Source organism: Suricata suricatta, chromosome 11, assembly GCF_006229205.1.
Source record: "Suricata suricatta isolate VVHF042 chromosome 11, meerkat_22Aug2017_6uvM2_HiC, whole genome shotgun sequence".
Classification (NCBI taxonomy): Eukaryota; Metazoa; Chordata; class Mammalia; order Carnivora; family Herpestidae; genus Suricata; species Suricata suricatta.
In genome coordinates, this window is record NC_043710.1 from 107,432,432 (window position 1) to 107,448,117 (window position 15,686).

Genomic DNA, 15,686 nt, shown 5'->3' on the forward strand with positions numbered 1-15,686 from the left:
GCCGCCCCACCCCCAAACCTGCCGACTGGGCTCGGCCACTGTCTCCACCCGCCTTTCCCGGGATGGAGGAGGCCCGGTGGCGGGGCGGCCGGCCCACCCCCTGCAGCAGGCCTCTCGGCACCCCGCTCTCCGGGGCCGGGGGCATCCGCCGCAAGCCCCGGCTGTCGCAACTCTGCTGCCTCCGGCCTCCGCTTCCCTCCATCCCCGCGCTCGAGCCTCCGACCCTCCCTGCCCTCTCCTCCCGCCGGAGAGGCCTGTAACGCGGGCCCAGACCCGTTAGGCGGTTGCTTGCTGACCGAGCACTTTTTCCCTCCCCCTTTGGTTGAAAAATTTCAACTCTGTACAAACTTCTCGGTTTCCTCCCGTGTGTTCGGAAACCCGCAGACTGTCACGACTCCGGAGGGATTATTTCTTGGAGGGCCGTGCAGGCCCAGCGAGGCTGGTGATTTGCCCAAGGTCAACCAACTGCTTAAAATGCCAGATTTTCTCAGGTGCTTCTTACTTGGTCCGTCCGCGTCCGTTTACCCGCTCGGGACCTCTGGCCGGGTCGGTGCTCTACCCGTTGCACGGTGACTCCCCGCCCTGCCTTTCGAGCTCTCAGGCCAGCGTTGCCTGTCTTGGTTTGTGTACAAACCTGAAGAAAAGCGAACGCTTGAAGCTTTGGCCTCTTTTTAAGAACCTGTCGGCAGAGAAAGGGAACACCGTTCGCACCCTCCCTAGGATCTCATTTTGTACAGCTTCAAATTGGGGGGTTGGGGGGCGATACAGGTGTGGAGAAAGGAAGAAAATGCAGAGGATGGTCTTTTCCCGAGCATTTGAATGTGCCTTTGCCTCCCAGAAGCTTGTGTCTCGAGATTGTCCTGGGCACATTGTTCTGATGGAAAGGTTGCCTCCTGGTGGGGGAGAGGGGAGGAGGAGGAAATCATTGTGCTTTAATTTGTTGGCTTGGGCGGGCATTCGATGATAAATAATGGAAGTGCTGGAACCGTGGGACCCACCCACAGGCCCACTGAGGCAGGGTGTTCTGGAGGAGGCTTCCCTTCCTTAGCAGAAGAAGCCGCCAGCCCCTCTGAAACAAAATGAAGAGCCTTAGGTCAGAGTGGAAACATTCTAAATCTTTCAATTTAGTGCCACCTTTCTCCTCCCTCTCTTTCCTGTTACACTGAAGGTCCAGCTCAGCTGGAGAATTTATATTTCTTTGTTGTCGGAACTGGTTTCTGGTTAAACATGCTACACCCCGTCGTGGTAATAGGTCCTGCATCTGGAATTTCTCGGGTTCACCATCACAGTCCACGTTAAGGTAGAAGGAAGAGAAGACGGAAATGCTGTGCTTACTCCTCATTTTCCAAAGAGCTCATTTTAGTGGACAATCCGCGATTCAGAAGTCTCTCCTGGTAAACTAACAGAACTTCCGTTCTTTGGACCTTTATCTCCATTCTGCTTGGTTTTTCTAACTGAACTCGCTGTTTGTGATCAGAACCTAGTGATTTATAATAACCCCCCCCCACTGTGAGATTATTATTAATCAGCACGGTGGGATGGGAGTCAGATCCCCCTTCCTGTTGGTTCCTTTTTCTGTTGGGTTACTGAGTACAGCTTCACTGTTCTGAATGCTGCTCTGTTACAGGATTGCCCTACCCTAGGCAGGAAACCGAAAATCATTCCATTTTTGTGACCTACTGATTCAGTCTTCATTTCTCTTCTAAAGAAAACAAGTTTATTTTATCTGACTCCCAAATTATTTGAATCTTCTAAATGCGTAGTCCACTAGATTATACATTTCCAGCCTGTTTTTTTTAATGTTTTATTTTTGAGAGCAAGAGAGACCGAGTGTGAGCGGGGGCGAAGCATGGGGGAGGGAGAGAGAGGGAGACACCGAATCTGATGCAGGCCTCAGGCTCTGAGCTGTCTGCACAGTCTGATGTGGGGCTCAAACTCACAGACCGCGAGACAATGACCTGAGCAGAAGTCGGACGCTTAACCGGCTGAGCCGCCCAGGCGCCCCTCCAGCTTGGTTCTTAGGAGATCTCGTGGGTTTTTGGCTCACTTTTTCTTCCTGCTCTGTAAAGAGGTTATCGAGACATAGGCATCAATAAAACGGAAAGCTACTCTGCATTGAGAGAATTTAATTTGGTAAAACAGCACAAACGCCAAGTATCTGAAAGCACAGAGAAACACATTTTTTGCTCAGATACTTTGCCCTTGTTAGCGTAGGAAGGATGACCTTGTATTCATAGTTAAAGGGGGGAAGGCTAATTGGGAATATTTTGCGATATCCTCTCAGTTCTGCCTGCCTGGTAGCCTCAGATAGTGACATTTCCCCCCCTTCAGTTTCTATTTATTCTTTTTGCCTAAGAAGAAAGTATTTTGCTTACGGTGTCAAGATACCATTAAATTTGGGTAGTAGTAATAGGGTATATAAGTGAAGTGAGTTAGTAAATGAGAATGTATCCCATCTTTTCTGTATAGAGCCTGAAGGCCTTTGCTCAAGAGTAATGGGCTGCGGGGCCACCTCACCCTGAGTTCCCAGGCAAGCTCACCCTGTCCGGGAGCGGGTCCTCCCCGAGCTTCAGCGTCATTTAAATAACAAAGCTCCTAGCACCGTGTCTTGCAGACTTTAAGTCTTCGTCAGTCGTTTACGTGTTGTTGGAGGAACTCTGAAAATCCATGTTAGTAAGTTGAATCCTAGACCTAGAAAGATTTTGTATCTCAAATAGACCATTGGTCTTGAACGTAGAGTATGTGTACTCCCTGGGGATTACAGAAGAGGCTCCACTGGACGACAGGAAGCAGCTGAGAACTTTTTACATTCCTTTTTTCATGTAAAAAGTGGGGAAAATAAACTTTACTAATATTTAATGTAGAGATTAACAATAATTCACTTTTAATTTATAAATATATGTCAGGGCGCATTTCAAAAAGCTTCCAAAACATTAAAAACGTTTGGGCCCCGCGAATCTGGACCAGTCTTTACTCATATGCTGTAGCTCACTTTGTTTTCTTGTGAGGTGTTCAGCTTGTCTCTCTTTATTGGAGGAATGTGCTTTGAGAGACGGGCCGTGATTTTGTATCACACTTATATAGAAATTTGTCTAACTATACGTTCTGTCCACTGGCCCCGCGTTTCTGTTTGGGGACATGCAATGTAAGCGTACTCTCTCCTCGGAATCTGCAAACACGTGGACCGTCATTTATGTGCTGTGTCTTCCTCTTCCCGAGTGAGTTTTTCTACACATTATAAAAATAGCTATTTTTTTCAACTATTTCTAACATGACAGGTTTTTAAATTTCTCACCTTCTTGGCTCCTCTCTTCTAGACACCCTCCAGTTTGTCAAAATTCTTTTAAGTTTTTCAAGATCTGAACATGGTGTCCCAAGTACTGAAAGGCAGTCCAAGTGCCTGCATTTTGCCCTGTAAGCGGTGAGGGAGGTGTTTGAACAGCGGTCATTCTGAAGGCACCGTGCTCGCCCCTCGTCGCCCTCGCTCTTTAGACACTTCCCGGGAACAGTGGTTTCAGTCGTGTAGTCCCCCAGAGAGAGCAGGACCCCGTTCCAGCCGTGGTGTCTAAGGTAGTTCTGGGCCAGGTAACTTGGACCTCAGAATTCCTAACGGATGGAGTGTCTCTCCGGGTGGGAAAAGGAGTGAGAACAAATTAATGAAATAATTGGGATTTTAAAAGTCTATTTAAAAGTTTAGGGGCGCCTGGGTGGCTCAGTCGGTTAAGCGGCCCACTTCGGCTCAGGTCATGATCTCAGTTCATGGGTTCAAGACCCGCGGCGGGCTCTGTGCTGACAGCTCAGGGCCTGGAGCCTACTTCTGATTCTGTGTCTCCCTCTCTCTCTGACCCTCCACCACTCACACTCTGTGTCTCTCTCTCTTTCTTAAAAGTAAATAAATGTTAAAATTTTTTTTTTTAAGTTTAGGAAAAGTCTTTGGATTAGTGGAAAATTAAGTTGTTTGTTGTGGTACTTCTTTATGTGTTATGTATGTAGTTTTGAAATCCATAAGGTGCAAAAACTTGATTGCCTCTTGTCTGTCTTAAGACCAGTAGAGCTATTTGAGCAACAGGGAGAAAAGGTATTTTTAAAACTAAAACTACGGTTCAGCATCATGTCAGATTTTAACCTGAGTAGCCAGACTTCAATCTAGACTTGAACTTAGACCCCAAAAAACTTTTGTATAGAAGGTATGGAATGTTTCATTAGCTTAAAAACAAAAGCAGAGCCTCCCAATTTAATGTTTACATATGACTACTTGTTTTAACCCCCTTAGTCATTTTTCTTTTTCGTTTATGCATCTTTTAACTTTTCCATACTTTTCTTAGACAACAAACCCTCAAACAGGTACATACCATAATCTTGAGCTTTACAAATTCATCTTTTGTTCTTCCCAATTCTTGTATTTTACATTGATGTTTTTCGTTCCAAGTAGTTTCCGGTTTTTTTTGTGAACTGTTTAGATATAAGGCCGTCTTCAGGGAGTCAGCATGAACTGATTTGTGATTAGTGGGCTAGAGGTGACGTTATTGGGGTCAAGCAAACCTAATTTCATTCTCTCCCTGCACAAATTACCTAAATTATCTGATCCTCATAAATCTCATTTTGCAAGGATTGGAGGTGGTGTGAATAAAATATAACATATATAAATAATCTTTCATAGGTAGTTATTATTTTCTGATAGTTGCAAATGTTAGTAATCTAAAGAAATACTGGTAGACGGTCCCTGATTTAATAATGACTCTGCTTGCGATTTTTTACTTTACAGTGGTGTGAATGCGGTATGCATTCCGTAGAAACTGCACTTCAGTTTTGAAGTGTGGTGTTTTCCCGGGCCAGAGACAGGCAGTAAGATCCTCATGCTGCTGGGCAGTGGCTGGCCACCGGGTCCCCAGGGCCAGCATCTCTGCTCATCACATTCCGTGTCGTATTCTGCAAGTCACAGGAGGTACCCAGTGCTCTGTTGTAAAATAGGTTTTGTGTTAGATGATGTTGCCCAACTATAGGCCAATATAAGTGATCCGAGCCCATTCCACGCGGGCTAGGTTGTGACACTTGGTAGGTAGGTTAGGTGTCTTAAATGCATTTGTGACTTAGGATATTTTCAGTTTATGATGGGTTTATCCAGATGTAATCCCTTTGTAAGTTGAGGAAGATCTATATACAGGATGTGAATGGTATTTTACATTTTCAGTTAGATACGGGTTTAACCCTGAGCCAGAATTTTTTTTAGACCTTGTGTCATTTAGAATGGAACTAATTCATTTGCGTAGTTAGTGTTAAAAAATTGGTTTGCTTCTGTAATGTATTTTTCATGAATATTGGTATGTTTTCATGTTTAGGACTTTGTTACTAAGTCTCAAAAATTGCTGCCGTGGCAGTTCAGTATGTGTGTTTAGTCAGTAGATACTTCCTGAGTGAACATGTCTCCAGGCTCTTTCAGAGAAAGCTTAGCTGTATTTGATGATGGCAAGGGAAAGAAAGAGAGGATGGCTCCCTTGTCTGTGAGCCACAAAACCCCGGGTTTTCCTCTTTCACATCCTTTGCATGCGCCAAGTGATGCTGGAGCCTGATGTGTCTAGTATGTATTCTCCAGAGTTAATTGAAAATGGTTTGGTGTTTTTGTCTCTCTAGATTGGCACTTCTCTTTTTCCTAAATTTCACCCAATCCTTCTCCACTATCAGATGCCGGCCGTATTTGGGTTCATCATTAATCACATTTTCTTAGTAGAGACCTGTCAGAGATAAAAGACTTAGTAAACATTGTCAAAACCCAGTGCCAAAGCCTATGACTAGTTTTGTCACAACCTGTAGTGTGATCTGTGTGATGTTCAGTAACCAGCGGATTCCACTCATGGTTGCAGTAATTCTCAGGAGTCTGACCTGAGCAGCCTAAAAGTTTCTCATGCGGGCTTCATTGAACTCTTAAGTGTCTAGTTCCTTGTGTCATTTGGTACTTAAATTAACATGTATTCATGAAAAATTAATGTCGACGTAAAGTATATACTTGGAGATTTTTTTCTGTGTAATCACTGTTCCTAAATGATGTTCAAACCTGTCTGGAAGTTTGATGAGGGTCGATGTTAATGGGACTTAGGCAGTGGTGTCCTTGAACTCTCTGCTGAAAATAAACTGCAGTCGTTTCTAGGCAAAACCACAATGAAACTTAAATTATTAGTCAAACCTGACATGTAATATTTCAGTAGCAATAAATAAACGCTCCTGTTAACGAAACGTAACGCGTCTCCCCCCAGGTGTAGAATGAGCCAAGGGGACTCCAACCCAGCAGCCGTCCCACACGCCGCGGAAGACATTCAAGGCGATGACAGATGGATGTCTCAGGTAAAGGAAGTGCGTGTGTCGTACTCATCCGAGATGAGGCTCTTCAGTTTTCCCGAGCCGTTTGACCAAAGCAGCAAAAGAGCATTTTTTATGGACAACAAGTATTATTATTAAAAAATTTTTTTAATGTTTATTTTTGAGAAAGAGACAGTGCACATGGGAGGAGGGTCAGAGACGGAGGGAGACACGGAATCTGAGACAGGCTTCAGACTCTGAGCTGTCGGCACGGAGCCCGACGCGGGCTATCGTCGGACGCCTAACCCCTAAGCCACCCAGGTGCTCCAAGAATTATTATTTAAAACTTTTAAAATATTTATTTATTTTTGAGAGGGAGAGAGTGCGAGAGCACGAGTGGGAGAGGGACAGAGAGAGAAGAGGGCGGAGGCTCCAAAGTGAGCTCTGCGCTGGCAAAGAGCTTGAACCCATGAACGGTGAGATCAAGACCTGAGCCGGCCTCGGGCGCTTAACCGACTGAGCCACCCAGGCGCCTAAGAATTATTATTATTATTATTTTTTAATGTTTTATTTATTTTTGATACAGAGAGAGACAGAGCATGAGAGGGGGGTGGGCAGAGAGGAGACGCAGAACCAGAAGCAGACTCCAGGCTCTGAGCTAGCTGTCAGCACAGAGCCCGACGCGGGGCTTGAACCCACGAACGTGAGATCTGACCTGAGCCGAAGCCGGAGGCTTAACCGACTGAGCCACCCAGGCGCCCCAAGAATTATTATTTTTAAAAAATGTTTAATGTTTATTTTTGAGAGACAGAATGCAAGCAGGGGAGGCACAGAGAGAGAGAGAGAGACAGACAGAGTATGAAGTATGGCTTCAGGCCCTGAGCTGTCGGCACAAAGCCTGACCTGGGCTCGAACCCACGAACTGAGAGATGACCTGAGCCAAAGTCAGACGCTTAACCAGCTGAGCCCTCAGACGCCCCGAGAATTATTATTTTAAATGAAAATCCGATGTTCTGTTAATGTCATGCGTGATCACCAGCCTGATGTTGGAACGGAGGAGTGTTTTGAAAGCATAGTAACTGCTTTTTGTTAAGCTTGAAAGATCATGTCTCCACAGCGGGGTTTTTTTTTTTTTAAGCTTTTTTTACTTTGAAGTAATTTCAAAATCACCCAAATATCACAAACATTTTAGAAAGAACTCTGTCCTTCATCCAGACCTGCCAGTTATGATTTTGCCACATCTGCCTGAGTGTTGTCTTTGTATTTGTACGTGTACACTCCAACACTCGGCGCTTTCTGAACCGTGTGGGAGGGCGTGGCCATCGTGCCCCTTCCCCCTGAGTATCTCAGTGGATTTTCTAAGCATAAGGACATTTTCTTACGTAACTACAGAGAGTTCTTCAAGTCAGAAAATGTGACATTGGTATGACACCGTATTCACGTTTCTCCATTTGTCGCAGTGTTTTGATGTCAGTTTTCTTCCCAGTCTGGGATCACACAGTGCGTTCAGTTGTCCTGCCTCTCTCCTCTCTTTTAATCTGAAATATTGCTCAGCATTCATTTTGCATGACCTTGACAGTTCGGAATATAAGGCATTTATTTTGTGGAGTGTCCCTCAATTTGGATTTGTCTTTTTCCTCATAATCAAGATTCAGGTTGTGCATCTTTGCAGGGATATCAGCGAAGTGGTGTCCTTCGTGCGTCACATAGAAGGTGCATGATGTTGATCTGTTTCATTGGTGATACGATCTTTGATCATGTGGTTAAGATACTGTTGGCCAAACTCGTCCTTACGTGCTGTGGCGTGCGCTCTTGGGCCTTACACTTTACAGTTACAATCCATCGCAGTTTTGAGGCCCATGCTGTCCCAGGTTTAGCAAGTAGAAATCCTCTCAGGCTGGCTCCTGAGTCTTCTTGATGTTTTCCGTTGCTTTTTCATGTTCATTTTTGAGAGTGTGTGTGTGTGAGCACGCGAGCAGGGGAGAGGCAGAAAGAGGGAGACAGAATCCAGAGCAGGCTTCACGGTGTCAATGCAAAGCCCCACATGGGGCTCTGGCCCATGAACCTGGGCCGAAGTCGGACCACCCACTGAGCCACCAGGCGCCCCTACACTCTGATTTGGCCCTGTGTCGTCTTCACAGTCGTGGCTTCCTTCTAATAGACTGTTCTCGCTTAGTCCTAACTCTGTTTAATCTTCACCTATTGGTTTCCAACCACATTTCGTCTTTGAAATAAGTGCTATTGGGATTTTAAGTACCCAAAGTTTTACATTTTAGTATTTAGTTATTCTTTTTACACTCTTGATAATTATATAGTATTCTTATGTCTTCCCAGACTTAAAAATCAGTCTGTCAACCAGTTTACTTTGATTGGTAGTTAGTATTTTTCAATTCTTCTTACATAGATAAATTGCCTGGTTATTCTTCATTAATTTTTCTAGTTTCTTTGTATCTTTAAAAGTATTATGGCCATCTGTGCATTTATCACACTCTAAAAAAAATAAAATATTGCTAATAGAATTGATGCTTTGTGTATACCTCTTCGTGATTTTTTTTTTAATCTTATTCCCACTCCCTGCCCCCAAACCAGTATCCTAAATTTGGTGTTTTTTCCCCCATGCATTTACATACAATTAATATAAAATTTCTAAACTATATGTATATAGTATTTTTGTATGTTCTTAAGCTTTTTATAAGTATGTTTTTTAATGTATTTTTCTGCAGTATAGCATACATGTTGGAAGTGCAGCTGTGGTTTTTTTCTGCTCTTTACGTCTATTTCATGGCTGTGTGTGAAAATATCATTCAGGTACATTTAGGTTATTTATAACTTTATTATTAAAGGTAGCAACTAGGGACACTGTCTCAACCTAATAAACTTTAAAAAACATACATAGTATGGAAGGGTGACTTTACTAAATATATATCCCCATGGGCGCCTGGGTGGCTCAGTCGGTTAAGTGTCCAACTCTGTTTTGGTTCAGGTTATAATTTCACGGTTTGTAGGATCAAGCCCTGTGTTGGGCTCTGTGCTGACAACTTGGAGCCAGCTTGGGATTGGGATTCTCCCTCTCCCTCTCCCTCTCTCTCTCTCTCTCTCAAACTTTAAAATCTAAACACACACACACACACACACACACACACACACACACTCAGATCTTGGTTTCTAATTCTCCAATGAAAGGAGCCAGAGCTCCTTAGAGAAATGATTGCTTCTACAACCAGAGCAATGGAGCGTCTTATAGTGCAAGAAAGCAAGTATTTATAAATGGGGCGCGGGGGGAGAAGATGTGTGGTAAGAATATCATTGCAGTAACATGTCCTCAGTGTGTCTCATGGAAGACCTGTGATACTGGTCTGGTTTTTTTTCTTTAATGTTTGTTTATTTCTGAGAGAGAGAGGGACATAGTGTGACTGGTGTAGGGGTAGAGAGAGAGGGAGACACAGAATCTGAAACAGGCTCCAGGGTCTGAGCTGTCAGCGCAGAACTCGATGCGGGGCTCGAACCCACGAACCGTGAGGTCATGACCTGAGCCGAAGTCGGATGCTTAACGACTGAGCCACCCAGGTGCCCGTATTCTGGTCTGTTTTAATGATGATAGTCACTTTGTCCACTTGGAGCCACCAGAAAGAGCATCCAAGTGCAAAGTTGGACAGCTTGAGCAACAAATGATATTACTGGTTTATAACTCAAAGGATAAAATAAATATTTATGAGTCCATTTTGCTGTAGGTAAGTGATTAGATAAATAGGAAATAGGGACAGATCTTCCTTAGAAAATAATTTGAGTTCGTAAATGTAGGCGCTTCTGGCTGGCTCATCCACTAGAGTGTGTGACTATCAAAAGATGAGTTTGAGCCCCAAATTGGGTATAGAGGTTTCTTAAAAATAAAGTCTTTTAGGGGCGCCCGGGTGGCTCAATCAGGTAAGCGTCGACACTTCGTTTTGGCTGAGGTCACGATCTCACGGCTCGTGAGTTCAAGCCCCGAGTCGGTCTCCGTGCTGGCAGTGCAGAGCCTGCTTGGGATTCTCTCCCTCTCTCTGCCCACCCTGTGCCCGTGCTCTGTTCTCTCTCAAATAAATAAACTTAAAAATTTTTAAGTAAAATCTTTTATAAATAAAGAGGGAAGAAGAGAGGGAAAAGAACTCTCATTAGAATACCATAGTAGTCTTTCCATCCATCAGTACTAGGAGGCACAGCTCCCCGGAGAAACAGTGTATTTGCCTAGCTTCCAAAGTGTCTCCCCAGGGGCGCCCGGGCGGCTCCGTCCGTTGAGCGTCCGGCTCCGGCTTAAGTCATGATCTCACGTTCCTGGGTTCAAGCCCCTCCATCGGGCTCTGTGCTGACAGCTAGCTCAGAGCCTGGAGCCTGCTACAGATTCTGTACCTCCCTCCCTCTCTGTCTCTCCCTTGCTCGTGCTGTGTGTGTCTCTCTCTCTCTCTCTCTCTCAAAATGAATAAAAAACACTAAAAAAAAAAAAAGTGTCTCCTGGTAATCACCACCTCAACCAAGTTATCACTGTCACCACCGCCTGCCAATAAGTCATATTGATACTGTGTGTTCCCTTCCGATCGGATACAAGGGCACATCACCTGTGTGGTCGACTTCCAGAATGATCCATAATCTCATTCTATTCATGAGGAAATCTCAGACAGACCTGGATTGAGGGACATTCTATAAAACACCTGGGAATAAACAGGTCAAGGACCTGAAATACGTGAAAGACCCAGAAACTGTCCCATATTGGAAGACACTAAGGAGACATATATACTAAATGCCAAGTGATATCCTGAATTGGTCCTGGTAACAGGAAATGGACATTAGGGGAACAATTGGTAAGATCTGAGTAAACTTTTCCTTTTGAGTATTTTTTTAAGCTGTCTCTACACCCAGTACGGGGCTCAACTCACAGCCCCTAGATGGAGAGGCGGATGATCTACTGACTGAGCCAGCCAGGTGCCCCTGAGTAAAACTGTTTTAGTTGATGCTGTTTACCAATGTTAACTTCTTAGTTTGGACCAGTGTACCGTGCTTGGGTAAGATGTTAACGTTGGAAGAAGCTGAGAGAAGGGGAAATGGGGATCCCAAGGGTGGCTCAGGAGGTTATGTGTCTGACTCCTGATTGTGGCTCGGGTCATGATCTCATGGCATGGCTTGATGGCTGAAGCCCTGCACTGAGACGAGAGCCTGCTCAAATCCTCCCTCCTCACCCCCCGCCACCGCTTGTGCACACACACTCAAAGCACTTTTTTTTTTTAATTTGAGAGAGTGTGCATGTGTGTGGGCGTAGCAGAGGGAGAAAGAGAGAGAACCTTAAGCAAGCTCCTGGCAGAGCAATCCAGGCATCCCCTCGCTCCAAAGAACACTTTTTTAAAGAGTTGCATATTGAGGGCACCCCGGCTGGTTCAGTAGGAAGAGTATGTGACTCTTGATCTTGGGGTCCTGAGTTCGAGCCCCTCGTTGGGTGTAGAGATGACTTAAACTTTAAAAAAAAAAAGAGGTATGTAATGAAATATTTACGCTAGTAACATCAGTGACATAAACTACTAAATATAAATAGAATGTTTGCTTGAAACCACCTGAGGGTGTGGGGCCGGGGGTTTAGGGGTGACTGGAGCAGAGGCCATGTGAGAACCGCTCTGGCCGCCGCCGACTACCTGGAGGCCTGTTCTGCTATTTTCTTGGCTTGTGTGTGTGTGTGATGCTTCTCACGACGGGGTTTATTGAAGGGTGATGCTGACAGACCTGACCGGGGACAACCTCCATGCAGATTGTTCCGGAACACAGAACCAGGAGAAGGCTCAGGGGCAGACCGAGGGAAGTATTTGCAGTAAATAATGCAGAGGAAGCATTGCTTTTTGTTATATTAACAACAGTATCCTGAAAGTGCCAGTAGGTGTGTATCTCAGTAAACATGACAGGAAGTGTTTTATTTTTTTCCCAAAAAGTACAGATTGAAATACTGAGAAGGAGAAAGGAGGGAGAGAGAGACAGAAATAGGAATGTCCAGTGCTGGTCCGGTACGGTAAAACCAGTTCCGGTAATCGCTCGTCAGTACAGATACAGCCCGTTTTGTTAACAACGTGGACATTTATCTAGGATCCACAAGAGTGCTAATCTTCTTGGACCTAAGAATTCCCAACATGTAAAAAGTAAAATATGTGTAAATTTCCTCATCACAGTAAACAGGATACCCCTGGCAAGTCTGTTAGTAGTAAGACTTTAAAAATTGGGTGTGTCCGTGGATTTATTCAGTAGGTTACTATGTGGCTATTAAAAATTATGGTTCTGAAAATCATGTCACTACATAAAAAATGCTTCTAATGCAGTGTTACCTGTGGAGTGCCTGTCGGGTGTCAGCCAGAAGCTGAGTCTCTTCCCGGGAGCCGTCCTCCCCACAGCGCCACAGCGGCTGCGGGGCGCCTGGCTGGCTCAGTCCGGAAAGTGTACGACTCTTGATCTCAGGCCATGAGTTTGAGTCCCACAGTGAGCATGGATCCTTTATTTTTTTAATGTTTTATTTATTTTTGCGAGAGGGAGAGAGAAACAGCATAAGCAGGGGAGGGTCAGAGAGGGAGAGACACAGAATCTGAAGACAGGCTCCTAGGCTCTGAGCTGTCAGCCCAGAGCCCGACACGGGGCTTGAACCCATGAACCGTGAGATCATGACCTGAGCCGAAGCCGGACGCTCAACCGACTGAGCTCCGCAGGCGCCCCGCATGGAGCCTTTAAAAAAAAATGTTACCAGCAGATGAGCATATGTGGAAAACCAGTCTCGGGTTATAGTCCTTTCTGGACCAGAAAGAAGACAAATAGAATTTGAGCATAGGCTGTGCTGTTCTGTCCCCAGAGCTCTTGTGCCAGAAAGAGGTGTACATAATACATATGACACTTAAACAAAACACGTGGGGGAGGCACGTGGAAAAATGGCAAGAAGGGGGCACCTCGCTGGCTCAGTCAGTGGAGCGTGCCACTCTTGATCTTGGAGTCATGAGTTCACGTCCCACATTGGATGTGGAGCCTGCTTTAAAAAACAAATAAAATAATGTTTCTTAGCAAGAATAGAATACCCCAAAATGATAATGGTTATTGACGTTAAGATGATAAATTTTTTTTTCTTTTATAGTTTATTGTCAAGTTGGTTTCCATATAACACCCAGTGCTCATCCCCACAAGTGCCCTAAGATGATAAAATTCTAAGTGTTTTGTTTTGGTCTTCCTATTTTTCCAAACTTACTGTAGCTACTTTTACACTTAAAAAGAAAATACAGACTACCAGAACGTTGAGAACAGCAGGCTTGAATTCCATGGCATTCTAGAAGTGTGACCTATTTTATTGGTACTGAGAGCCAGTTGGCCCAGTAGCACCTCAGCAGGGAGGTGGCGAGCTGTGGAAGTGCACCTGCTCACCAGCTAAAGTTTTTTTCTTTTTTTTTTTTTAATGATCTATTTAATTTTGAGAGAGAGACAGTGTGAGCAGGGGAGGGTCAGAGAGAGAGGGAGACCCAGAATCTGAAAACAGACTCCAGGCTCTGAGCTGTCAGCACAGAGCCCAACGCGGGGCTCGAACTCACAAACTGTGAGATCATGACCTGAGCCGAAGCCGAAGGCTCAACCGACTGAGCCACCCAGGCGCCCCAGATAAAGTTTTATTCTTGCCCATTTTATCCCTTCAGTTTAAAAATACTTACTGCGGGGCGCCTGGGTGGCTCAGTCGGTTAAGCGTCCGGCCTCAGCTCAGGTCATGATCGCACAGTTTGTGGGTTCGAGCCCCGCATCGGGCTCTATGCTGACAGCTCAGAGCCTGGAGCCTGCTTCAGATTCTCTGTCTCCCTCTCTCTCTAACCCTCCCCTGATCGCACTGTTTCACTCTATCTCTCAAAAAATAAATAAAAGACATTAAAAATTAAAAAAAAAAAAGAAAAAATACTTAGAGGCACCTAGGTGGCTTCGGATTCTGTGACTCCGTCTCTCTGCCTCTCCCCTGCTCATTCTCTGTCTCTCTCTCAAAAATAAATATTTTAAAAAATTTTGTGTGTGTTTTATTTATTTTTGAGAGACACAGAGAGACAGCGTGAGCAGGGGAGGGTCAGAGTGAGAGAGGGAGACCCAGAGTCTGAAGCAGGCTCCAGGCTCTGAACTAGCCGTCAGTACAGAGCCCCACGCAGGGTTCGAACCCACAATCCTGAGCCGAAATCGGACGCTCAGCCGACTGAGCCACCCAGGCTCCCCAAAAATTTTTTAATAAAATAAAAATACTTACTGAAACAGTAGTGTTTTTAAAGGTTTTGTAATTTTTTTAATATTTTTTTAGGGAGAGCAAGAGCTCACACAAGCCAGGGAGGGGCAGAGAGAGAGAGAGAGAGAGAGAGGGCACAGAGGATCCCAGGTGGGCTCCATGATGCCAGGAGAGAGTGTGATGCGGGGCTCACCCTTGGCGGATTTCGAGTTCATGACCTGAGCTAAAGTCAGACGCTCAGCCGACTGAGCCACCCAATTACCGCCCCAAATTTTGTTTTACAAAGACATGGATGCAAAGAAAGGAAAATCTGTCTCAAATTCTATCACCCTAAGGAGGAACTCTTATTATTTCCAAAATTACTATTTTGTATTTTCACCCATAGCGGGTAAATAGCTCTGTGTACTGCAGTGTTATCTGTGCTGATATGAGCAGAAATCCTTTAGCATAACTGTAGCTTAATTCCTCAGGGAGGCATCATTGAGTGTAGAGTTTGAGAAAAAGAACAGCATTCAGATCTTTCTGTTGCCTAAATTTGTTGTGTAAATTTGTTTCGGGGAGGAATATAGAAACTTAAACTGTGTCCTTTAGCATCAATGAGTAAAACCCATTTTTAAAAGTGTCTTGTCAGGGGCACCTGGGTGACTGGCTCAGTCGGTTAAGCGTCTGACTTTGGCTCAGGTCATGATCTCACTGTTCGTGGGTTCGAGCCCCGCGTCAAGCTCTGTGCTGACAGCTCGGAGCCTGGAGCCTGCTTCGGATTCTGGGTCTCCCTCTCTCTCTGTCCCTCCCCTGCTCATCCTCTGTCTCTCAAAAATAAATGTTAAAAAAAACTTTTTTTTTTTTTTTTTTAAATAAAGTGTCTTGTGCCTTTGCAGCAAAGAGAAGTGGTTCAGGACTGGGTCACGGTCACCACTGCTGACAGGCTTGGATTAGCCTGCGAGGCTGGACCCGGTGTGCCATTGCTCTCATACCTGGAGGTAACAGACACTTTCAAAGGCCACGTTACAAACATCCAAAGAGAGACTTCTGAGGGCTTAGTCGGTTAAGTATCCAACTCCTGATTTCGGCTCAGGTCGTGATCTCGCGGTTGTGGGGCTGAGCGCTGCGTCGGGCTCCTGTGTTGAATGTGGAGCCTGGTTAACGCGCGCGC

At 45.0% G+C, this 15,686-nt stretch overlaps 1 protein-coding gene across 3 annotated transcripts in view; it reads left to right on the plus strand.

Moving 5' to 3' along the window:
* Nucleotides 1-15,686, plus strand: part of PAFAH1B2 (platelet activating factor acetylhydrolase 1b catalytic subunit 2) — a 25,029-nt gene that overhangs the window by 345 nt on the left and 8,998 nt on the right. The window contains exons 1-2 of one of the 3 annotated variants that reach the window (XM_029957424.1): nt 46-491; nt 6,252-6,339. In XM_029957424.1, coding sequence (XP_029813284.1) covers nt 475-491; nt 6,252-6,339 — 105 coding nt within the window. In that variant the 5' untranslated portion in view covers nt 46-474. Of the gene's footprint in view, nt 1-45; nt 492-6,251; nt 6,340-15,686 lie in introns of those variants that run through there. The other 2 variants (XM_029957422.1, XM_029957423.1) reach the window with 2 other exon arrangements.